The following is a 27,251-nucleotide window of genomic DNA, read 5'->3' on the forward strand; positions in this document are numbered from 1 at the left end:
CGTTGTACCTTGACAACATTGACCCTCAACATTKTTCTTTTCTGCAGTTATCTCAGCCATATTCAGAATTAAATTCAAGGAAGATTAACTATCTAATAGCCATACGCTCAGATCAGCTACAAACGTTAATTTTGTTGCATCAAATCAACCTCTCCACCGTAGCTAGCTAGTTAGCTACGTTCGCTAATCAAACCAATGCTCAAATGACATACAATAGCGTAATGCCATGACAGTTTCATCAAACAGAAGTAGAATGTTATAGTTATGTCTATTCTTACCTTGATCGTCGGTATTTGCTACTCTTTGCCCATATCGGTAATATTATTTTGATTCTCACCCCAAATAATACATACTGTATTTGTCCAGGTAATGTTGCAGCCTCTTTGCATGATTTTATCCTGACTTTCTGACAATTGTGTAATTCATTAAAACCTTGGCTATCGAAATGCAAGCCGCATGTGATGAGACCAGTTACAGAAATATTACAATATAAAAACATATTTCACTCACGTCAACCTTACCAACATGATTGTAGTAATCAGTACTTAAAAAAAAAAWAAAAATTCACACATTGTTAAATGTGGTAGCTGCAAGTGGTCTTTGTTTCCATCCCTCTCAGTCCAATCACCAAAGACGTCTATAGTAGAGAGAGGTTATAAAATAATAGGGTGGGGGGACAAGGTGGAGGTTCAGGGCTCCTGGAGATTTTCCCTCCTGTAGCTTATCAACCACCTAGGTATTAGAGTCAAGTGCACTAAATTAAGTGGTTGGAGAACGCTTACACGACTGAAACTCTCTAGGAGAGCCCTTTATCAGATCATGCTGGATCCTGCATCAAGTCTGTTGATTCCATCTCGATCTGGTCATCCTCATCGTAGTACTCCAGCCCTCGGGGACTGATTTGGTGTCACACTTTTTCCCCAGCCCCAGCAAACTTAACTGATTTAAACTAATTGCATTCCGGAGAGTTGCCCATCTCTATGATAACTGTCACCATGATCACCTGAAAAACATAAATAGTGTCACAATTACTTTGTTTGCAAACCAAGCAATGCTCTCATATCTAAGCTACATGCTTGTGGTCGGTAAAGAAAGAAAACAGGTACACGTAACAAACAATTGTTGAAGTATAGTCAATGTGTTCACACAGTTGGATCATGTCTCCATACGGTAGCCAGGGAGAGGTGAGGTGGCGAAATYTGATTAGTCMAGATGGAACAGCATTTCTTAATTCTGGTCAAAACATTTTGTTTTGCCCTAGCTGAATCAAATGATCAACTTTATCATCCAGTGTTGATGATTTGAATCAGGTGTGTAGTGCTAAAGCTAAACAGTTTATCTTCCTCCACTCTCCATGTCCCATTCTGGGCTCGAACCAGTGATCCTCAGCAAGCACACACATGTGATCGTCCTCCTTGAAAACATACAAAGGGTTTGAGCCATCCAAAAGATACCAATCGACATTTCAAGCTAGCTGTGGAGTGAGATCATGGCACATTCTTTACCCTGTTACACGTTTGTATGTGAGCATATATTGGTGTATGCCTCTGATTCCTCTGGTGACCCACCTGCCCTCGGCACTACTCATTCATGACACCGCTCTCTCTTAGACCATAGTATTGTACTCCTCAGTCTTGCCTTAATGATTCTTCAGTGAGACGTGGTTGTATTAGGTGGTTGCTCCTGGTCTCATTCATCCGAGGCAGGCCTCTCCAGAGGAACACTGAGGGGGTAGAGGGATAGTTGGGAAGGAGAATATAAATACAGGTATTCAGGTTTAACATGGGGTGCTTGTTGAGGCAAATAATGCATTGCTAGACCTTCTAAAAAGAGWTTTAGAAGCTGAGGGGACGATACTTGTACATGGAGAGGAAGCCATTTTGGAAGCCGAGTTGTTTCCTAGTTGAACAMCTCACTGGCATCCCAGCCATTAGACTAACAGAGAGCGATGGTGCTTCGTGTGTGTCACCGTGTGTCTCTTACCAGCATGGTATACCACGAAGTAAGCTAGATCTACTCAGGCTTTTATTTMTTTTATTTTAACTTTATTTAACTAGGCAAGTCAGTTAAGAACAAAATCTTATTTTCAATGACAGCCTAGGAACAGTGGGCAGTCGTTCTGCCCCTTGTAACGACAGATTTTTATCTTGTCTGCTRGGGGATTCGAACTTGCAACTTTTCGGTTACTAGCCCAACGCTCTAACCACTAGGCTACCCTGCCGCCACTAGGCTACCCTGCCGCCACTAGGCTACCCTGCCGCCACTAGGCTACCCTGAAGCTAGCCAGCTTCAGTTAGTTTCACATTCCAGGTCAGGCTTCATCCGTAATACGACATTGTATAAGGCTCGCTATCCCGCCAACTGCGCGTGAATGTCACACATGGCTAGTCGAACGCCGAACTCTTCATTGAGACAATGCTGAAACGTGAGTCAATGCCACATTTTAATTTGTGCCGTAATCAAGTTATTTTGCGAGTTCAGCAGGATATGGTGTGTGAAAAGCTTTTATAAATGCCTTTTTATATTATGAATTATTGTTCATGCCGTCTTTGGCGTGCTTATCAATGCACAAGCACCTTTTTCCCCKCTCCTATCGCTCCTTGAGGAACAGCTTGTTGCTTTGTGGCCGTAGACATATAATCCATAGAAGGGTTTTGGAATCTCTAACCTTGACAATATGACTGTTTTAAACTCATGGGTACACTAGCAATGGCTGCCAGTCTTGACTTGAATGGGAACTGCCATCTATGGATTATATATATGTCGATGGTTGGTTGCGGCTGCCATTTTTTTGCCTTTTTGCAAACGGATGGTGCCAGGTTTCCTCCAGATGTGAAACTTGGCATTTAGGCCAAATCGGTCAATCCTGGTTTCATCAGACCAGAGAATCTTTCTGTCAAGGTCTAAGGTGCTTTTTGGGAAACTCCAAGCGGGCTGTCGTGTGCCTTTTAACTGAGGAGTGGCTTCTGTCTGGCCACTCATCCATAAATGCCTGATTGGTGGAGTGCTGCAGAGATGGTTGTCTTTCTGGAAGGTTCTCCCATCTCCACAGAGGACCTCTGGAGCTCTGTCAAAGTGACGAATCTCAATAACCCTACACATGAATCTTTCCTTCTCTTCCACATACCGGTACTTAACAACAACATGCTTCATTGTTTAATCAACCATACACTCCGCACACAAACCATTCATATGCTTGCCAACCAGATGTAGTGATGAGTTCAATGTATAATTTCCTAGACACAACTGAGCAAACACCACCTCTTCGTTCTTTTTTATTTTATTTAATCTTTATTTAACTAGGCAAGCCAGTTAATAACAAATTCTTATTTACAATGACGGCCTACCAGGGAACCGTGTGTTAACTGCCTTGTTCAGGGACAGAGCGACATTTTTACCTTGTCAGCTCGGGATTCGATCCAACAACCTTTTGGTTACTGCCCCAACGCTCTAACCACTAGGCTACCTGCTGTTCCTAATCTGACCTTTTGGAGTTCCTTCAGAAAGTATTCACACCACTTGAATTTTTCTGGCCGTGACCGGGAGCCCCATAACGCCGCTCACAATTTGCCCAGCGTCATCCAGGTTAGGGGAGGGTTTGGCCGGGGGGGCTTTACTTGGCACAAGGAGTCGCTAGAGCCGTGCTGGGCACCTGCAGGCTGACTTTGGTCGTCAGTTGAATAGTGTTTCCTCAGACACATTGGTGCTTCTGGGTTAAGCGAGCACGTGTTAAGAAGTGTGGCTTGGCGGGTCATGTTTCGGAGGACATGACTCGACCTTCGCCTCTCCAGAGCCCGCTGTGGAATTTCAGCGATGAAACAAGATCATAATCACGAGATTAGGGAGAAAAAAAATAAGGAAAAATTAGACAAGATGAATACGGAATAAAGCACAGGCAAATACCTAGAGGAAAACCTCGTACAGTTTTGCTTTCCAACAGACACTGGGACATGAATTCAGCTTTCAGCAGGACAAAAACCAAGGCCACATCTACACTGGAGGTGCTTACCAAGACGGCATTGAATGTTCCTGAGTGGCCTAGTTACAGTTTGTACTTAAATCGGCTTAAATCTATGGCAAGACGAGCAATGATCAACTTGACAGAGTTTGAAGAATTTGGAGAAGTGTAKTTGGCAAATATTGTATAATCCAGGTGTGCAAAGTTCTTATACTTTTCCAAATGGCTCACAGCTGTAATTGCCGCCAAAGGTTATTCTACAAAATATTGACTCTGGTGTGAATATTTCTGTATTTCATTTTCAATACATTTGCTAAAATGTTTTTAGGGGTATTGTGTGTAGCTGGGTGAGACACAAATCCATTTGAATAAATTTAGAATTCAGGCTGTAACWCATGTCYAATATGTCAAGGGGTATGAATGCTTTCTGAAGGCACTGTAGCTAACTAACAATGTTTTTATGTTTTCAATAAACATTTGGAGACTAAATATAGTTTATATGTTGTCAACAGTCTKAGCCAAACCTGTCTGTTTTGCCCTGTAGTTGCTCACACATCGGTTTTTGTTGCAATTTTTTTTTTGTCTGGACTGGTGGAAGAATGAACTTGTATGAATTTGCTTATAAAATTAAACGTACTTATCAAAACAACGTTTTGTTGAAAATATGTTGGTTACCATTTTATAACAGCAAGGAAGTCATATTTACCTGTGACTGTATTCAGAACATCCGTCATGGGGGAAGTTGGGTACTGTGGTAAATGTGTTCCTCTTATGCAAATGTATGCACATTTTAAATCATTATATTCATTAGTTATGTAATTAAGATATTTTTACAGTTGGTGTTTTATGTTAAATATTAGCTTTTGACTCACATTGAAAAAGACAGGAAATTCAAAAGCTAATTTGACCTATGCACTAACAAGACTTTTCAGCATAAGCAGCTTGACTACAGCTAGAGTACCATAGCTTTATTGATCTACTTAAAAAACATATGTACTCACATTGGATGGATTGATTGGGATTTAGACCTATCAAACAGCCTAATACATCCTTTTAGAGAAGGTTTACCCCATTAATGTAAACATGTTTTTTCATGTAAAAAATCATCCCATTCCACTAATTCAAACATTATGGGGAGGTTTTCCTGGACTAAAAAGCAAGATCAATGGAAAATATCCAGACAAAATCCATTGTGAGTACATCTGTTGTTGAAGTACAGTAGATMAATAAACGCTGCATATTGATGAAAAGCCTTGTTGGTGCATACAGTGGCAAGAAAAAGTAAGTGAACCCTTTGGATTTACCTGGATTTCTGCATAAATTGTTCATAAAATTTGATCTGATCTTCATCTTAGTCACAATAATAGACAGTCAATTATACGTTTTCATGTCTTAATTGAACACACTGTGTAAACATTCACAGTGTAGGGTGTAAAAAGTATGTGAACCCTTGGATTTAATAACTGGTTGACCCTCCTTTGGCAGCAATAAACTCAACCAAAAGTTTTCTGTAGTTGTGGATCAGACCTGCACAACGGTCAGGAGGAATTTTGGACCATTCCTCTTTACAAAACTGTTTCTGTTCAGCAATATTCTTAGGATGTCTGGTGTGAACGGCTCTCAAGATCATGCCACAGCATTTTAAATCGGTTTGAGGTCGGGACTCTGACTGGMCCTCTCCAGAAGGTGTATTTTCTTCTGTTGTTAATTTACCTCTGTGTTTTGGGTGGTTGTCCTGTTGCATCTCCCAACTTCTGTTGAGTTTCAATTGCTYAACAGATAGCCTTACATTCTCCTGCAAAATGTCTTGATGAACTTGGGAATTATTTTTCTGTAGATGATAGCAAGCTGTCCTGTCCCTGAGGCAGCAAAGCAGCTCCAAACCATGATGCTCCCTCCACCATACTTTACGGTTGAGGTTTTGATGTTGGTGTGCTGTGCCCCTTTTTCTCCACACAGTGTTGTGTGTTCCTTCCAAACAACTCAAAAGTAGTTTCATCTGTCCACAGAATATTTTGCCAGTAGCGCTGTGGAACATCCAGGTGCACTTCTGAAAACTTCAGATGTGCAGCAATGGTTTTTTTGGACAGCAGTGGCTTCCTCCGTGGTGTCCTCCCATGAACACCATTCTTGTTTAGTGTTTTACGTATCGTAAACTCGTTAACAGAGATGTTAGCATGTTCCAAAGATTTCTGTAAGTGTTTAGCTGACACTCTAGGATTCTTCTTGAGCATTCTGCACTGTGCTCTTGCAGTCGTCTTTGCAGGACGGCCACTCCTAGGGAGAGTAGCAACAGTGCAGAACTTATTCTGTTTATAGACAATTTGTCTTACTGAGGACTGATGAACATCAAGGCTTTTAGAGATCCTTTTGTAACCCTTTCCAGCTTTATGCAAGTCAACAATTCTTAGGTCTTCTGAGATCTCTTTTGTTCGAGGCATGGTTCACATCAGGAAATTCTTCTTGTGAATAGCGAACTCAAWTTTTTTTTTGATAGGGCAAGGCAGCTCTAACCAACATCTCCAATCTCGTCTCATTGATTGGACTCCTGGTTAGCTGACTCCTGACTCCAATTAGCTTTTGGAGAAGTCATTAGCCTAGGGGTTCACATCCTTTTTCCAACCTACACTGTGAATGTTTAAATGATGTATTCAAATTTGTGTTATTAGTTTAAGCACACTGTTTGTCTATTGTTGTGACTAAGATGAAGATCAGATCAAATTTTATGACTGATTTATTCAMAAATCATGGTAATTCCAAAGGGTTCACATACTTCTCCTTGCCGCTGTAGGTAAYATTAGCGTTTGCATTTTCTGTCTTCTTCGGCTTTAGAAAAAAGCTAATTATTCACTTCTCTATGTTTTGGGGATTAATAGAATTAAGCATAATGATGATTGATGTCTTTAGATTACAGAAAAAAAGTTATTTCAGGGGTTTAAAAAATTAAAACAATTATTGAATATACAGATGGCATATTGCCCCTCTGGTCCACCCCCCAGCCATCCTCACAAACMTTGTACCCCCTCAGAGTTTTGGGATGCGTGATGCCCCTGAACAACATTCCTTTGAACAGATCCCAGACCTGTTGATCCTAGAGCAGTCATTTCAGTCCAGTTAATAATAATAAGAAAAAAAAACATTTACTTTAAATAGATTTCAAACCTGTCATAATCTCTTCCCTTGCTCTCTCTTCTTTCATGCTCAGTGCTGACCAGCGAAGGCATTGTATTCATCTCCGACTTCTCTCACTCCAAACCCCCGGGCAGCGGGGGTAAGAAGGTTTATATCGCCAGCCCCCATGCCAGCCCTGCCCACACTAAGCCTGTGCCTGCTGCCCTCCCTGCTCCCACCGGTGCCAAGAAGGCCCTGAACAAGGTCAAAGTGCTCATCACCAACGAGAAGCCAACGTAAGAAAACCCCATAGCTAAACACCGCATGATCTATATTAGATGCATGATTCTTATTACACATTCCATATTAGAAAGCGTGTATTGTTTAAAACAATATCTAAAAAAGTACTTTATCAAAATGGGTACTTTTGAGATATGTAAGTATATATTTGTATTATTCAGAAATGAATGACAAAACATGACTCATATTTCAGAGCCCACATTACGGTTTCAAATGAGAGCATGACTCGCTTTGTAGCAGCTACAGACTTATTGTTGTAGTGTTTTAAAGAAGGCCTGGGTAAGGTGAAATGCCACCAATTTTCCCAATGTGAATTAATTATTTCTCAATTATCATTTTGGAAATAGACTTCAAAGGTATGCTGAACATCCTTCCCCCAAATGACATTTCTATGGATTTTATTTCAGGAAGATCAAAAACATATTTGGGCCAACCTGTATGGAATTGCCACTATGCAATATTTGTTTGACTGTTGCAGTAAGGCATAGGCTACCGTTGCTGTAATAACCATCCTCTAAACACAGCTGCCCACCTTCATGTCTGTAATTGGTTTATTATTTAGTCTTGTAATATTCAGTAATATTTTATTCTGGTTGAGTTCAAGAAATCACTCAACGGTACATACAGGAAAATGATTAGGCCTAATTGCCATCGTCCTACATTCTATGTGCTGATCATAACACAATGCCTGTCTGTGACAGAGGACAGTTGAGAGAGCGAGAAAGGTCGTCACTGTCATTTGTTTACATCCCTGTTAGTGAGCATTTATCCTTTGCCAAGATATTCCATCCTCCTGACAGGTGTGGCATATCAAGAAGCTGATTAAACAGCATGATCATTACACAGGTGCACCTTGTGCTAGGGACAATAAAAGGCCACTCCACATCTGGCTTCTTCACCTGCGTGATCGTCTGAGACCAGCCACCCGGACAGATGATGAAACTGAGTAGTACAGTGCATTCGGAAAGTATTCACACCCCTTGACCTTTTCCACATTTTGTTACGTTACAGCCTTATTTTAAAATGGATTAAATTAAAATGTTCCTCATCAGTCTCCACACAATACCCCATAATAACAAAGTGAAAACAGGTTTTTGAAATGTTTGTGACTGTCACGTAGAGTAGGCCAGAAGGCTAAACTGGAAAACCTAACCTCTATCAAAATAAAAAGATGGCGGAGCCGCAAAAGTTATTCTGTGCAAGGGTGTTTATTTACAAAGTGATACCGGAACAAGAACAACAGTACTGCCATCAAACGTCTACCTTATGGGACAGCTTAAAACAATGCTGCCCCATCCACAGCTCGATCCAAAATGCCTTCCTCATGAACTGAAAGAGAGGCTCCTTTTGTAGGGCTAGCCCCTCCCCTCAGAACAATTACTACCCTAATTAATTAAGCAATTACCTAGTCAAACCTACATTTTCCATTAACTAAACATACTAAAGGATATACATTGCAACACGTTTTTAAACAATATCACAACATTACATCACTACTGACAGTATCTTTCAATATGCCCATTTACATTAATGAGCCATTTGGGACAGGCACTATAAAGTCCGCCCAATTCCCTAAGCTCGAGTCCTTTTCCAGCATACCCGGAAGCTACCGAGATGGAGAGAGAGAGGAACAGAACAAACAAAGCACTCATCCACAAGTATAATAAAAATTGCATATCTTAAATATGAACACTGACAAGTGTGAAATGTATGTACTAAGACAGAAGTTAATTTGTGTGTCGACCCACATTGTTAACTTATCTTATAACGGAGCAGGGAGGAGTGATGAATATGTGCGTGCGTTAAAGTGCCAAATGCTGCCCGCAAAAAACGAATACCTTATTTACATACACTACCGTTCAAAGGTTTGGGGTCACTTAGAAAAAAAGTATTTTTTTGTCCATTAAAATAACATKAAATTCATCAGAAATAGTGTAGATATTGTTAATGTTGTAAATGACTATTGTAGCTGGAAACGGCTGATAAAAAAAWAATAATAATAATAATAAAAAATGTTTTTTATTGAATATCTAAATTGATTGATCATTAGAAAACCCTTTTGCAATTGTTGGCACAGCTAAAAAACATTAGACTAGTTGAGTATCTGGCGCATCAGCATTTGTGGGTTCGATTACAGGCTCAAAATGGCCAGAAACAAAGAACTTTCTTCTGAAACTCGTCAGTAAAAAAACTTTTTTTTTATACTTGTGCAAAAATGTCAACCTCTCTTTGCTTTGTCATTATGGGGTATAGTGTCTAGTTAAATGAGTGAATTGTTTTTTAAATCAATTTTATAATAAGGCTCTAATGTATCAAAGTGGAAAAAGTCAAGGGGTCTAAATACTTTCTGAATGCGCTGTATTTCAGTCTGTAATCTAGTATATATATATATATATATGTATGTATGTGTCTGTAAAGCCCTTATGTGGGAAAAAAACGTATTCTGATTGGCTGGGCCTGGCTCCCCAGTAGGTGGGCCTATGCTCCCCCCAAGGCCCACCCATGTCTGCGCCCCTGCCCAGTCATGTGAAATCGTTAGATTAGGGCCTAATMAATTATTTCCATTTACTTTTTCCTTCTATGAACTGTAACGCAATAAAATTGATGAAATTGTTGCACTTTATATTTTTGTTCAGTATAAATATAATTTGTATTCACGATGGTGTTTGCTTCACTGGTTGCCCTTGTGGCAACAGGTCACAAATATTGCTGCTGGGATTGCACACTGGTATTTCACCTAATATTTATGGGAGTTTATCAAAATTTGATTTGTTTTCAAATTCTTTGGGTCTGTGTAATAAGAGGGGAATATGTGTCTTTTTAATATGGTCGGGTCAGTTTCCACCAAATGTGGGCAGTGGGCACATTTGTGGGCAGCCGGTGTTCTCTCAAGAACCAGGTCTGGCTACGGCGGCCTCTCAATAGCAAGACTATGCTCACCTTAATTTTGGGTAAATCACAATGGTCAGGTATTCTGCCACTGGTACTCTCTGTTTAGGGCTAAATAGCTTATTTTTTTTTGTTTAGTTCTTTTGTGCCAAGTAATTCTTTTTTTTGTTTTCTCATGATTTGGTTGGGTCGAATTGTGTTGTTTTCGTGGGGCTCAGTGGCATCTCTTTGTGTTTGTGAACAGAGCCCCAAGACCAGCTTGCTGAATGGGGACTGTTCTCTCAGTTCATCTCTCTATAGGTGATGTGAGGTTTGGGAATTGCTGTTGAATTAAACCATTTTTTTTTATGGATCTTGATAATTAGAAGATATCGTCCTTATTCTGCTTTGCATGCATTATATAGTGTTTTACATTGTTCACGGMAGATGTTTTGCAGAATTCTGCATGCATATTCTCAATTTAGTGTTTGTCCCATTTGGTGAATTCTTGGTTGGTTAGCGGACCCCAGACCTCACAACCGTAGAGGGCAGTGGTTTCTATAACTGATTTAAGTATTTTTTTGCTAGATCCTAATTGGGATGTCAAATTTTATGGTCCTTTTGATGGCATAGAATGCCCTTWTTGCCATGTCTCAGATCGTTCATAGCTTTGTGGAAGTTAAATCGTTTTTTGTGCTCTAGAACAACAGTGTCTAGATGGAATTTGTATTTGTGGTCCTGGCATCTGGACCTTTTTTTGGAACACCATTATTTTTTGTCTTACTGAGATTCACTGTCAAGGCCCAGGTCTGACAGACTCTGTGCAGAATATCCAGGTGCTGCATTAGGCCCTCCTTAGTTGTGGACAGAACCACTAGATCATCAGTAGACATTTCACTTCAGATTCTAGAAGGTTGAGGCCGGGTGCTGCAGACTGTTATAGTGCACTCGCCAATTCATTGATATGCAGTACCAGTCAAAAGTTTGGACGACACAAAAAGTGTTAAACAAATCAAAGTATATTTTAGGATCTTCAAAGTAGCCACCCTTTGCTTTGATGACACTTTGCACACTCTTGGCATTCTCTCAACCAGCTTCATGCGGTAGTCATCTGGATTGCATTTCAATTAACAGGTGTGCTGCCTTAAGTTAATTTGTGTAATTCCTTTCCTTTCCTTAATGCGTTTGAGCCAATCAGTTGTGTTGTGACAAGGTAGGAGAGCACTATTTGGTAAAAGACCAAGCTCTCTGTTTTATTATGTATGCATAGTCACTTCACTACATGTACAAATTACCCGCACACTACCCTCTGTATATAGCGTTACTTTTTATAATTTTTTACTTTCGTTTATTTTCTTAACTCTTCTTGAACTGCACTGTTGGTTAAGTAGGCATTTCACTGTAAGGTCTACACTTGTTGTGTTCGGCGCATGTGACATAGCACTTGATGGTTTTTCAAATCAAACTATGATGAAACTGACTCATGAGGATGACCCAGAATTACCTCTGCTGCAGAGGATAAGTTAATTAAAAATATATATTTAATCTTTATTTAACTATGCAAGTCAGTTAATTAAGAACAATTCTTATTTACAATGACGGTCTACCCCGGCCAAACCCTAACCCATTAGAGTTACCAGCCTCAGAAATGGCAGCCCAAATAAATGCTTCACAGAGTTCAAGAAACAGACGCATCTCCTCATCAACTGTTCAGAGGAGACTGTGTGAATCAGGCCTTCATGGTTGAATTGCTGCAAAGAAACCGGTACTAAAGGACACCAATAAGAAGACTTGCTTGGGCCAAGAAACACGGGCAATAGACATTAGACCGTTGGAAATCTGTCTTTTGGTCTTGTCTGATGAGTCCAAATTTGAGATTTTCGGTTCCAACCGCTGTGTCTTTGTGAAACTCAGAGTAGGCGAACAGATGATCTCCGCATGTATGGTTTCAACCATGAAGCATGGAGAAGGAGGTGTGGCTGACACTGTCTGTGATTTATTTAGAATTCAAGGCACACTTATCCAGCATGGCTACCACAGCATTCTGCAGCAATATGCCACCCCGTCTGGTTTGCGCTTGGTGGGACTATCATTTTGCAGATTGAAGGAAAAGCAGCCAAGAAGTGCTCAGCATATGTGGGAACTCAAGACTGCTGGAAAAGTATTCCAGGTGAAGCTGGTTGAGAGAATGCCAAGAGTGTTCAAAGCTGTCATCAAGGCAAAGGGTGGGAACTTTGAATCTCAAATATAAGATATATTTTGATTTGTTTTTTGTTACAACGTGATTCCATATGTGTTATTTCATAGTTTTGATGTCTTCACTATTATTCTACAATGTAAAAAATAAAGAAGAACCCTTGAGTAGGTGTGTCAACTTTTGACTAGTATTGTATGTACTTCTACAGTGTGTGGCAATTCTTCAGTGGATGAATAAAATTAGCAGGTAAATTCAGCGTGTCATTGTGAGATGAAGCTAAGATGCTATAACTAAAGGATAACATGTCCATAACAATTCTGGCAATGCATTATACTCCACCAATAATTAAGTAGATTTTTCCGATCCAGAACGGGACATAAAGCAAGGACACCCCCTGGACATTGAACAGGACACTCATTTATTGCAGGGCCTTACCCCCAATTCATCTCCTTAATGCTGAGTGCCAAGCAGAGAGGGTCTGATTTTATTTTCAAATATTTTTTTAAGTCAAATGTCTCGACCAGGAATCAAACCCCCGACCTTCCTATCACAGGGCGGACACTCTAACCACAATGCCACTGAGTTGGTCAAAAACTGCATCATTAGACAGCGTAATACCTGCTGGTTTAAAGTTTGTCAGTCAAAGTTAACGACTGTGATGTGTTTCATGAAAACCAAATTAATGGAAGGGCCATTCCTATTCAAGTCACTGTTCCATGATGAGCGGATAGGCAGCCATATTGAATATACCCATTCCAGGAATTAAAATCAGGAAGTTAATTATAATTCTATGGGTGTGTTCCTCTCGTCAGAGCGGAGGCTGTAACCCTGAATGCAGACTGCCTGCAGCTGTCCTACCTGCCCTCCAAGAGGAACCACATGCTGCTGCTCTACCCCAGAGAGATCCTCATCCTGGACCTTGAGCTCAGCCAGACCGTGGGTGTGGTGGCCATTGAACGCTCCGGCGTGCCCTTCATTCAGGTGGGACGCAACACACACACACACACACACACTCCAGTCTCACCTCAACCTACCCTCAACTCAATTAAACCCCTGTGCAATCAGTGTTTTATATGGTACTTTACAAATATACAGTTGAAGTCGGAAGTTTACATACACCTTAGCCAAATACATTTAAACTCAGTTTTTCACAATTATTTCTAGTAAAAATTCCCTGTCTTAGGTCAGTTAGGATCACCACTTTATTTTAAGAATGTGAAATGTCAGAATAATAGTAGAGTGATTTATTTCTTTTATTTCTTTCATCACATTCCCGGTGGGTCAGAATTTTACATACACTCAATTATTATTTGGTAGCATTGACTTTAAATTGTTTAACTTGGGTCAAACGTTTCAGGTAGCCTTCCACAAGGGTCCCACAATAAGTTGGGMGAATTTTGGCCCATTCCTCCTGACAGAGCTGGTGTAACTGAGTCAGGTGTGTAGGCCTCCTAGCTTTCAGTTCTGCCCACAAATGTTCTATAGGATTGAGGTCAGGGCTTTTGTGATGGCCACTCCAATACGTTGAGTTTGTTGTCCTTATGCCATTTTGCCACAACTTTGGAAGTATGCTTGGGGTCATTGTCCATTTGGAAGACCCATTTGCGACCAAGCTTTAACTTCCTGCCTGATGTCTTGAGATGTTGCTTCAATATATCCACATAATTGTCCCTCCTTATGATGTCATCTAGTTTGAAGTGTACCAGTCGCTCCTGCAGCAAAGAACCCCCACAACATGATGCTGCCACCCCGTGCTTCACGGTTGGGATGGTGATCTTCGGCTTACTAGCCTCCCCCTTTTTCCTCCAAACATAACGATGGTCATTATGGCCAAACAGTTCTATTTTTGTTTCATCAGACCAGAGGACATTTCTCCAAAAAGTACAATCTTTGTCCCCATGTGCAGTTGCAAACCGTAGACTGGCTTTTTTATGGCAGTTTTGGAGGTGGCTTCTTCCTTCCTCGGTGGCCTTTCAGGTTATGTCGATATAGGACTCGTTTTACTGTGGATATAGATACTTTTGAACCAGATTTGTGGAGGTCTACAATTTTTTTTTGAGTTCTTGGCTGAATTCTTTTGATTTTCCCATGATGTCAAGCAAAGAGGAACTTAGTTTGAAGGTAGGCTTTGAAATATATCCACAGGTACACGTTCAATTGACTCAGGCTAATTGACATAACTTATCAGAAGCTTCTAAAGCCATGGCATTATTTTCTGGAATTTTCCAAGCTGTTTAAAGGCACAGTCAATTTAGTGTATCTAAACTTCTTACCCACTGGAATTGTGATACAGTGAGTTATACGTGAAATCATCTGTCTGTCAACCATTGCTGGAAAAATGACTTGTCAAGCACAAAGTAGATGTCCTAACCGACTTGACAAAACTATAGTTTGTTAACAAGAAATATGTGGAGTGGTTGAAAACCGTGTTTTAATGACTCCAACCTAAGTGTATTTAAACTTCCGACTTCAACTGTATATATTTTAGGTTCATTGTTGAAATATTGACAGTTCTGCTGCAAAAACAATTTTCCTCTGTGCATGGTCAAGTTTTTTACTTGAAACAACAGATACAGTGCCTTCAGAAAGTATTCATGCCCTTTGACTTATTCCACATGTTGTTGTTAAGCCTGAAATTCAAAAGATTGACCAATTTTTCACGCAATACCCCATGATGACAAAGTGGAACAGGTTTTTTGCAAATGTATTAAAAATGAAATACAGAAATATAAATTTACATAAGTATTCACACCCCTTTGCCATGACACTCCAAATTGAGTTCAGGTGCATCCAATTTAATTGAATCATCCTAGAAGTCACTACAATTTGGTTGGAGTCCACCTGTGGTCAATTCAATTGTTTGGACATGATTTAGAAATAAGACACCTGTCTATTTAAGGTCCCACAGTTGACAGTGCATCTCAGAGCAGAAACTATACCATATAGTGCAAGGGACCTGTCCGTATATCTCCAATATATAATCGTGATATACGGCATATCTCTGGGGGAGTGTATAAAACAATTTCCAGTGTTGACAGTTTCCAAGAGCACAGTAGTCTCCATAATTAGGAAATTGAAAAGATATGTAACTACCTAGACTCTGCCTAGAGCTGGTAGTCTGACCAAATTGAGCAACCGGGCAAGAATGGCCTTGTTCAGGGAGGTGACCAAGAACCAAATGACCGCTCTGACAGAACTACAAAGTTCCTTGGCTGAGATGGGAGAACCTAATAGAAGGACAACAGTCTCTACAACAGACTTTGTGGAAATGTGAAAGGAATGTAGGAGAATATAGCACATTAGATCTGGTAAAAGATAATACAAAACAAACAAAAAAWTMWTTTTTTTTTACCATCTTTGAAATGAAAGAGGAGGCCGTAATGTATTATTGAAGCCCCGTTGCAATGTAGATRTTGGCCACTAGATGGCAGCAGTGTATGTGCAAAGTTTTAGACTGATCCAATGAACCATAGCATTTCTGTTCAAAATGTTGTATCAATACTGCCCAAATGTGCCTAATGTGTTTATTAATAACTTTTCATGTAAAAAAACTGCACTCTCCTCAAACATTAGCATGGTATTTTTTCACTGTAATAGTTACTGTAAATTGAACAGTGCAGTTAGATTAACACGAATTTAAGCTTTCTGACAATATCAGATATGTCTATGTCCTGGGAAATGTTCTTGTTAGTTACAACCTCAGGCTAATGCGATTAGCATATGTTAGCTCAACCGCCTCGCAGACGATCCTGAAGAAGTATTCTGCCCTTGAGTTGCGTTCCCATGCAAAACTAGACAGATAGCTAACAACTAAGTCTTCAATAAAACTCCCAAGGCGTGACTTTTCTTGAATGAATATTGAAAACGTTTATGTTGTAAAACTGCAAAACACAGAAAAGAATATACTTTAGTATTCAATTCACACCAACATACTGTAGCTGTACATTATACATTTGAAGTTGCATGAATACAAAGCACGTGCTACGGTACCATGCATCTGGCATGATGCCAAACCATATAGCTAATTGCTTTCTCATATGGTAATTGACTAACTCCTTTCATTACTCTAATAATGTACAACCATCTATGTAGAATAACAAGGCATATTACACTAGAAACAGTAACAAAAATACAGTATTGTATATTTTACAATTCGTTTGCATGACGCACGAGCAAAGTAATACAGCTAACATCATACATGAAAGGCATTGCAATTTGTGAGTAAATGCAACCAACCAACATTGATATGTAAGAAACTCTATCAATAACAAGATTATCATCATTAGCTAAATGCTTGAATCGAACTTACAAACAAATATTTTCCAAGGCTGAAGCGTGACAAGAAATAACTACACTGAAAGACCTGCACTGTAGCGTTGTTTTTAGCTGCTTCTATGCGTGCAGAACGAATTCTCTACTTCCTGTTTGCGTACATTCTAAGTACCAGAAAGCTCCACTAGGGGGCAAATAACACCATGGAACACAATGAAAATCCATCTTAACCATTGTAATAAAATAATCTGTTAACAGGATGGCAGCACAAGAAGTTTTAATGCGTTTGAGCCGATCAGTTGTGTTGTGACAATATAGGGATGGTATACAGAAGAAGGCCTTATTTTTTAAAATACAAAGTCCATATTATGGTAAGAATAGCTCAAATAAGCAAAGAGAAACAACACTCCATCCTTACTTTAAGACATGAAGGTCAGTCAATCCGGAATATTTGAAGAACTTTGAAAGTTTCTTCAAGTGCAGTCGCAAAAACCATCAAACGCTATGATGAACCTGGCTCTCATGAGGACAGCCACAGGAAAGGAAGACCCAGAGTTACCTCTGCTGCAGAGGATAAGTTCATTCGAGTTACCGGCCTCAGAAATTGCAGCCCAAATAATTGCTTCAGAGTTCAAGTAACAGACACATCTCAACATCAGRTTTTCAGAGGAGACTGTGTGAATCAGGCCTTCATTAATACAAAGAAACTACTACTAAAGGACACAAGACTTGCTTAGACCAAGAAACACGAGCAATGGACATTAGACTGGTAGAAATCTGTCCTTTGGTCTGATGAGTCCGATTTTTGGTTCCAATCGCTGTGTCTTTGTGAGACGCAGATTAGGTGAACGGATGATCTTTACTTGTGTGGTTCCCACTGTGAAGCATGGAGGAAGAGGTGTGGGGTGCTTTTCTGGTGTCACTTGCTGTGATTTATTTATAGTTCAAGGCCTGCTTGACCAGCATGGCTACCACAGCATTCTGCAGTGATACATCATCCCATCTGGTTTGGGCTTAGTGGGACTATCATTTGTTTTTTAACAGGACAATGACCCAACACACCTCCAGGCTGTCTAAGGGCTATTTGACCAAGAAGGGGAGTGATTGAGTGCTGCATCAGATTACCTGGCCATTTGAAATGGTTTGGGATGAGTTGGACTGCAGAATGAAGGAAAGCAGCTGACAAGTGCTCAGCATATGAGGGGACTCCTTTAAAACTGTTGGAAAAGCATTCTAGGTTAAGCTGGTTGAGAGAATGCCAAGAGTATGCAAAGCTGTCATCAAGGCAAAGGGTGGCTACTTCGAAGAAACTAAAATGTAAAACATATTATGATTTAACACTTTTTTTTGGTTACTACATGATTRCATGTGTTATTTCATAGTTTAGTTTTCTTCACCATTTTTCTAGAATGTAGAAAATAGTAAAAATAAAGAAAAACCCTTGAATTAGTAAGTGTGTCCAAACTTCTGACTGGTACTGTATGTCCGTCTGTTTGGGTTCACAAGTGTTTAGCATACACTGTACACGTTTCAGTACAGCAGCCCAGCCCAAGTCACAGGGCAGTAGTAGAGTAGCAGCATTACTCAGCCTTTGAGGTTCTGTCCATCAGTTGCAGGGTTCTCGCTAAGTGTTGTAAAGTGCTTGTCACAGCTAATTTGCATGAGTGATGATACTGCTGCAGCGAAGAAGGCTCTGAGTCCAGCCTGGACTGTGGTAGAGCATAGGGAGCCAGGGACACACACTAAGACACACACACACACACAGATGCACAACCACACTGTCATTAGAGATAGTTACACATTCACAATTACCCAGTCACACTCCTAGAAAGACACAATATGCTGAATCCCCAGCCAGTCCATTTCTCTTCCACTTCCCCTCGGCCCTCCGTTTGTGCATTAACACACGCCTCTTCCATATGTAGTGATGTCCCAAAGTTAAGGGGGTGAAATCATCTAGTACGTAGGGGATAAGGAGACCCTCTGATAGCCACTTCAACCACGCTTATTGATCCCTCTGTGGCTAAGTTGGTAGAGCATGCAACTTGCAACGTCATGAGTGTGGGTTCGATTACCGCTGGGGGCACCCATATAAAAACAATCATGCACACATGACTAAGTCGCTTTGGTTTAAAAGTATCTGCTTGATGGCGTATTATATTATCCGTTCACCGCTCTTGTAGTCACCCTCTGATAGGGATAACAGAGGGACTTCCAAGTGAGTTGCTTGAGGCTATGGGCTAGTTTGGGATTGGGGGATATTTTCACCCAATCACATCGTTCTCCTGTTCTACTTCCTTTATCCAGGTGATCCCCTGTGCCCAAAGAGACGCCCTCTTCTGTCTCCACGAGAACGGCTGCATCACTCTGAGGGTGTGTCGCTCCACCACTGCACCCGACGAATCAGGCAAGCACCCCTCCTCTACTGTCACTCACACAGTCAGTCAATCTTCTCTCAAAAACAAGAACTCCTCTACTCTACATCTGTCACTCACTCGTTCCATTCATCCATCCTCTCTCGAAAAGAACTAATCTACTCTCACACTCTGTCCATCTGTCAATCACTCCTCCATTCAGCCTTCTAGCAGCCTAGACTGCAATAAATAACCCATAACTCTTGCACGTCAATGGACTGTATATTTTCACATTCTCATTATTCTCTGTTAGTGAGAAGTGCTGATGACCCTGAAAGCGGGGAGTCAATTGCGTTATCTTTCTCCCCCCAATTTCTTTCTTTCTCTCTCGTTCTCCCTCCTCACTCTCCATCTCATAATGTGTGTGTGTAGTAGCAGCGTCAGACCCAGAGCAGAGTGTCCAGGAGCTGGTGTATGACCTGCGTTCCCAGTGTGATGCCATCAGGGTCACCAAGACCGTGCGACCTTACCGCATGGTCATCTGCCCGGTCAATGAGAACAACGCCGCCCTGACGGTCAGCGACGGCCGTGTTATGCTGTGGGAGCTCAAAGCCCACATGTCCAAGCCCACGGTCAACCCCAAGTGTGTATACATACATACATACATACATACATACATACATACATACATACATACATACATACATACATACATACATACATACATACATACATACACTTTGAACATGTTTTGTTTAGTTATAATAATTCCCTCCCTGCCTCAGCTCGGGTTTGTCCCCCCTCTACGCTCCTGTGGCATTCTGTGGTTCACCACTGGGTCAGAACCAGAAGAAGATTCAGGACCTGTCTCTTAACACCATGATCGGTACGCATATCTCATCTCAACTAGACACACCTGGGGCATGTTCATTAGGAGAAACCATAGAAAAACATTTTGCAATTGAAAATGAGCATTTCTTATTGGACAAGTTCAGATAGACTCTCCCTGTTTTGGACCGTTTCCTTTCTTTTTTGTGCCTAATAACCACAACACATGCCTGGGCTATTTTGTATTCACTCAACACAGAAATCAATACATTCAGGTCATGCTTCTAATCTATGACTTATAAATCATCTTATCGCGTACACAGTACAGTAGTGTGTTCAAGGCAGCAATCACCGTCCTCAATTCTCTTGAAAAACGAATCATTCGAGATGAGGCAAGTCTTAGAATCTTTTCATAAGACCGACAATAAAGAATCCAAACACCGGCTGTGTGCCAGGGCCCTTTAGACATCCTTTATTGCAGTTTGTCTGAGCCGTGTGCACTCTTAGCCCCGAGGCGACCATTAGCTCTCCCCCTTCTGTCATTTCTTGTTTCTCATCAACCCTGACTCGCTGACTGCTCCTCGCACTGAAAACCCCAGCAAAAGAGATCTTGTGGGTGGACTTTTATCTCTCTCTTTCTATCCATCTGTCTTTCTTACTATATGTCTTGCTTTATCTCTATCTGTTGCTCTCTCCTCTCTCTTACTCCCCTCCCTCTCTCGCGTTCTCCCTACCTCTAACTAGCTATGGCTGTAGACATCTAAATGCTGACATTGTGTTGTGCTCTTTAGATTTGAGACAGAAGGAAGCAGCTAATAAAGAATACTAGTGTGTACATGTGGATGGGCGGTGGGAGATTCAATGTGCGTCAGTTAGTGTTGCGTATGAGAGCCATTGGTTTTGTTTTGTGGTCTGGAGTATACACTGTACAGTGGGGCAAAAAAGTATTTAGTCAGCCACCAATTGTGCAAGTTCTCCCACTTAAAAAGATGAGAGAGGCCTGTAATGTTCATCATAGGTACACTTCAACTATGACAGACAAAATGAGAGACAAAAATCCAGAAAATCACATTGTAGGATTTTTAATGAATTTATTTGTAAATTATGGTGGAAAATAAGTATTTGGTCAATAACAAAAGTTTCTCAATACTTTGTTATATACCCTTTGTTGGCAATGACAGAGGTCAAACGTTTTCTGTAAGTCTTCACAAGGTCCTTGGAAGATAGGCTAGCCAGCCGTGTCGACGGTTCCCATTGGGTGATGAGAGTAGCGTACTACGGTGATTTGAGAAGAGTAGTACAATAGGATGGTTTGAAGAGTAGTAGGATTGTCCCCCTTAAATTCACTTTTCTAGACATTTGACTTAGGACAGCTAATCAGCCGTACCAGTGATTGTCGGAGAGGGGAGTTTTCTTCTCTCTCCACCTCGTGTTGATAGTCAGAGTTCGAACCACTTTACACGCGCCGCTGCAGCCTGGCGATGTTCTGGTCCCTGAGGTGAGTTTATTTTCTTCACCTCGTGAAGAAACGCTTCTCATGTTAATTTCTTTACCAGACCTTTAATGCACTCAGAGAGAGGGCGGTTTAGTCAGGTTGACACTCTCTGACCTCACTCGGGGTGTGGCTATTCCCTATATAGTGCACTACTTTTGACCAGGGCTCATATTGCTCTGGTCAAATGTAGTGTGCTATGTAGGGGATAGGGTGCCATTTGGGACAGAGACTAAAGCACTCCATATGAAGGAAATGACAACATGGGCTAAGCCTAATAGTACAGTCAGACAAAGGGGAAGCTATGTAAGGACTAAACCCCTGCACTGTCTCTCCAGGTTATATTCAACTGGCCTTGTATTACCAGGGAGATTCCAGAAACAACCCATAGCTCCTATCTTCTAGATCAGTGGTTCCCAAARGTTTTATAGTCCTGTACCCCTTCAAACATTCAACCWCCAGCTGTGTTTTTTTGCCATCATTGTAAGACTGCAACACACACACTTTATTAAACATAAGAATGAGTGTGCGTTTTTGTCACAACCCGGCTCGTGGGAAGTGACAATGAGCTCTTATAGGACCAGGGCACAAATAATATTATATTAAAAATAATCAATAATTTTGCTCTTTGTTTAGCCTTCTTACATATAAAACCTTATTTTGTCATCATAAATTGTGAAAAACTCACCACAGGTTAATGAAGGGTGTGCTTGAAAGGATGCAGATAACTCTGCAATGTTGGGCTGTATTGGAGATAGTCTCAGTCTTAAATCATTTTACACACACGGTCTGCCTGTATTTAGTTTTCATGCTAGTGAGGGCCAAAAATCCACTCTAACATAAGTTTATTTTATTTCACCTTTATTTAACCAGGTAGGCTAGTTGAGAACAAGTTCTCATTTGCAACTGCGACCTGGCCAAGATAAAGCAAAGCAGTTCGACACATACAACAACACAGTTACACATGGAATAAACAAACATACAATCAATAATACAGTAGAAAAAATATATATACAGCATGTGCAAATGAGGTAGGATAAGAGAGGTAAGGCAATAAATAGGCCATGGTGGCGAAGTAATTACAATATAGCAGTTTAACACTGGAATGGTAGAATGTGCAGAAGATGAATGTGCCAGTAGAGATACTGGGGTGCAAAGGAGCAAGGTAAATAAATATATACAGTATGGGGATGAGGTAGATTGGATGGTCTATTTACAGATGAGCTATGTACAGGGATCAGTGAGCTGCTCTGACAGCTGGTGCTTAAAGCTAGTGAGAGAGGTAAGAGTCTCCAGCTTTAGTGATTTTTGCAGTTCGTTCCGGTCATTGGCAGCAGAGAACTGGAAGGAGAGGCGGCCAAAGGAAGAATTGGCTTTGGGGGTGACCAGTGAGATATACCTGCTGGAGCGCGTGCTACGGGTGGGTGCTGCTATGGTGAKCAGTGAGCTGAGATAAGGCGGGGCTTTACCTAGCAGAGACTTGTAGATGACCTGGAGCCAGTGGGTTTGGCGACGAGTAGGAAGCGAGGGCCAGCCAATGAGAGCATACAGGTCGCAGTGGTGGGTAGTATATGGTGCTTTGGTGACAAAACGAATGGCACTGGGATAGACTGCATCCAATTTGTTGAGTAGAGTGTTGGAGGCTATTTTGGCAATGACATCGCCGAAGTCGAGGATCGGTAGGATGGTCAGTTTTACGGGTATGTTTGGCAGCATGAGTGAAGGATGCTTTGTTGCGAAATAGGAAGCCAATTCTAGATTTAACTTTGGATTAGAGATGTTTGATGTGAGTCTGGTAGGAGAGTTTACAGTCTACCAGACACCTAGGTATTTGTAGTTGTCCACATATTCTAAGTCAGAACCGTCCAGAGTAGTGATGCTGGATGTGCGGGCAGGTGCGGGCAYSGATCGGTTGAAGAGCATGCATTTAGTTTTACTTGCATTTAAGAGCAGTTGGAGGCCACGGAAGGAGAGTTGTATGGCATTGAAGCTCATCTGGAGGTTAGTTAACACAGTGTCCAAAGAAGGGCCAGAGGTATACAGAATGGTGTCGTCTGCGTTGAGGTGGATCAGAGACTCACCAGCAGCAAGAGCGACATCATTGATATATACAGAGAAGAGATTTGGCCTGAGAATTGAACCCTGTGGCACCCCCATAGAGACTGGCAGAGGTCCGGACAACAGGTCCTCCGATTTGACACACTGAACTCTATCAGAGAAGTAGGTTGTGAACCAGACGAGGCAATAATTTGAGAAACCAAGGCTGTTGAGTCTGCCAATAAGAATGTTGTGATTGACAGTTGAAAGCCTTAGCCAGGTTGATGAATACGGCTGCACAGTAATGTCGCTTATTGATGGCGGTTATGATATCGCTTAGGACCTTGAGCGTGGCTGAGGTGCACCCATGACCAGCTCTGAAACCCGATTGCATAGCGAAGAAGGTACGGTGGGATTCGAAATGGTCGGTGATCTGTTTGTTAACTTGGCTATCGAAGACCTTAGAAAGGCAAGGTAGAATAAATATAGGTCTGTAGCAGTTTGGATCTCTCCCTTTGAAGAGGGGGATGACCGCGGTAGCTTTCCAATCAATGGGAATCTCAGACGATATGAAAGAGAGGTTGAACAGGCTAGTAATAGGGGTTGCAAAAATTTCAGCAGATAATTTTAGAAAGAAAGGGTCCAGATTGTCTAGCCCGGCTGATTTGTGGGGGTCCAGATTTTGCAGCTCTTTCAGAACATCAGCTGACTGGATTTGGGTGAAGGGGAAATGGGGGGAGGCTTGGTCAAGTTGCTGTGGGGGGWTCAGGGCAGTTGACCAGGGTAGGGGTAGCCAGGTGGTAAGCATGGCCAGCTGTAGAAAAATGKTTGTTGAAATTCTCAATTATTGTGGATTTATCGGTGGTGACAGTGTTTCCTAGCCTCAGTTCAGTGAGCAGCTGGGAGGAGGTGCTTTTATTCTCCATGGACTTTACAGTGTCCCAGAACTTTTTGGAGTTATTGCTACAGGATGCAAATTTCTGCTTGAAAAAGCTAGCCTTAGCTCTCTAACTGCCTGTGTATATTTGTTCCTAACTTCCCTGAAAAGTTGCATATCACGGGGGCTGTTAGACGCTAATGCAGAACAGGATGTTTTTGTGTTCAATTTTCACGGAACCTCTTGTTGCAATTTCGATGAGGCTCTCTTGTTCAGATATCGGTAAGTGAACTGGAGGCAGGGCATGAAAGGGATAACCTGTTTGGCGCAGGKGTGCCGCTAGCAACCCACCTCAACAACATCCGGTGAAATTGCAGAGTGCCAAATTCAGATTACAGAAATAGAATACTATTAGCATTGAGCACGTGTGCCCTAGGAAGTCCACTGTGTGCTCACCCTATACTAACATATCTACTTCTGCTAAGCTTTCCAGTAAAGTAATAAAAATAAGTATTCATCGCAGAAGAAAAGTGCTCAAAATAGCCCATGTTAACATATGTGGCTTTATAAACAATATTCATGAAATCATTAATTTGCTAGTAACAYATTACATTCATATTCCATCTCTGAAACTCACTTAGARAATACCTTTGATACAGTGGTAGCAATACAATGTTATAACATTTACAGAAAAAATTGAAATGCCAATGGTGGTTTTGCTGTTTATATTCAGAACCACATTCCTGTAAAGATTAGAGAGGATCTCATGTTAACTGTTGAAGTTGTATGGCGACAGGTTCATCTGCCTCACCTAAAGCCCATTCTGGTGGGAAGCTGCTATTGACCAAGTGCTAACAGTCAGTATCTGGATAACGTGTGACATTTTTGATCATCTGTGTGATATCAACAGAGGTTTATTTTCTGGGTGATTTTAAATATTGACTGGATTTCATCAAGCTGCCCACTCAAGAAACATRTTCAAACTGTAACCAATCCCTGCAACCTGGTTCGTTATCTATCAACCTACCAGGGTAGTTACAAACAGCGCAGGAAGCAAATCATCAACATGTATTGATGACATCTTATGCTGCAGAAATTTGCTTGAAAGCAGTATCCAGATCCATCGAATGTAGTGATCACAATATAGTAGCCATATCTAGGAAAACCAGAGTTCCAAATGCTGGGCCTAATATAATGTATAAGAGGTCATACAATACGTTTTGTAGTGATTCCTATGTTGTTGATGTAAAGAATATTAGTTGGTCAGTGGTGTGTAATGAGGAGCAACCAGACACTGCACTTGACACATTTATGAAATTGCTTATTCCAGTTACTAATAAGCATTCACCTATTAAGAAAATGACTTTAAAAACTGTTAAATCCCCATGGATTGATGATCAATTTAAAAATTGTGTGGTTGAGAGGGATGAGGCAAAAGAAATGGCAAAAAAGTTTGCCTGCACAACCGATTTGCAAACATATTGCAAATTGAGAAATCATGTGACTAAACTGAATAAAAATAAGAAACTACAATATGAAACAAAGATAAATGACATACGGAATGATTTTGAAAAGCTTTGGAGCACCTTAAGTGAAATTTGGGGGGGAAAAGCAATTTCAGCTCCATCATTCATTGAATCAGATGGCTCATTAATCATAAAACCAACCGATATTGCCTACGACTTTAATGATTTTTTCTTTGGCAAAATGAACAAACTTAGGCATGAAATGCCAGCAACAAACACTGACCCTACACATCCAAGGATACAAGACAAGCATTGTAATTTTGAATTCTGTAAAGTGAGTGTGGAAGAGATGAAAAAAGTATTGTTGTCTATCAGCAATAACAAGGCACAATATATGAATTTACACACAAACAATTATCTGTAAGGTCCCTCAGACGAGCAGTGAATTTCAAACCCAGATTCAACCACAAAGACCAGGGAGGTTTTTCAATGCTTACCAATGGGTTAAAAAAAGTTAGAAAAAAAGCAGACATTGAATATCCCTTTGAMTATGGTGAAGTTATTAATTACACTTTGGGTGGTGTATCAATACACCCAGTTACTACAAAGATACAAAGATCCTAACTCACTTGGCCGAGAGGAAGGAAACCGCTCAGGGATTTCACCATGAGGCCAATGGTGACTTTAAAACATGTACAGAGTTTGATGGCTTTGATAGGAGAAAACGGAGTATGGATCAACAACAGTATAGTTACTCCACAATACTAAACTAATTGACACGGTGAAAAGAAGGAAGCCTGTACAGATTACAACTATTCCAAAACTTACATCCTTTTTACAGCAAGGCACAATATATGAATTTACCTTTCAGCAAGACAATAAACTAAAACGCAATACCAAATCTACACTGGAGTTGTTTACCAAGAAGACAGTGAATGTTCTCGAGTGGCCGAGTTAGTTTTAACTTAAACCTACTTGAAAATATATGGCAAGACCTGAAAATGGTTGTCTACTAATGATCAACAACCATTGAACACAACCCCTAGCAATGGTGGTTGTAAACTGTGGCTTGGGAAATAGAACTGAATTATTTATTATTTCTGTAATGAGCTCCAAGAGAGATTGAGTCCTGCTCCTTCTAAAACGGTGAGATCTCTGTTAACCCTTTCCATCCTGTGTGTTGGTGTATATCCAGGTCAGAGTTTGGTTTCAGGAGCAGACCCACCACCCCCCTCACTGCAGCAGGAGGTACAGCTGAAGTTCCTATTGACGGGGCTACTGTCGGGGCTTCCTCTGCCCCCCTTCGCCCTGAGGATGTGCCCCCCACTGACCACCAAGAACATCAACCACTACCAGCCTCTACTGGCTGTGGGTGAGTACTGCAGATCAGTGTGACCCTGTACTTGGGATGATTTAAATACACACACACACACACACGACTGGATAGATGCTTGCTCATACCTCAAGTCTCCCTTTAACACTTGAATGGAC

General features: G+C 41.0%; 1 protein-coding gene across 1 annotated transcript in view; it reads left to right on the forward strand.

Annotated features, from left to right (window-relative positions):
* wdr11 (WD repeat domain 11) overlaps window positions 1-27,251 on the forward strand; it is a 142,131-nt gene that overhangs the window by 29,686 nt on the left and 85,194 nt on the right. The window contains exons 5-10 of the mRNA XM_023970051.2: window positions 7,164-7,365; window positions 13,247-13,415; window positions 19,014-19,113; window positions 19,493-19,703; window positions 19,846-19,946; window positions 26,956-27,132. Coding sequence (XP_023825819.1) covers window positions 7,164-7,365; window positions 13,247-13,415; window positions 19,014-19,113; window positions 19,493-19,703; window positions 19,846-19,946; window positions 26,956-27,132 — 960 coding nt within the window. The remainder of the gene's footprint in view (window positions 1-7,163; window positions 7,366-13,246; window positions 13,416-19,013; window positions 19,114-19,492; window positions 19,704-19,845; window positions 19,947-26,955; window positions 27,133-27,251) is intronic.

The sequence above is a fragment of the Salvelinus sp. IW2-2015 genome, linkage group LG25 (assembly GCF_002910315.2).
Source record: "Salvelinus sp. IW2-2015 linkage group LG25, ASM291031v2, whole genome shotgun sequence".
Classification (NCBI taxonomy): domain Eukaryota; kingdom Metazoa; phylum Chordata; class Actinopteri; order Salmoniformes; family Salmonidae; genus Salvelinus; species Salvelinus sp. IW2-2015.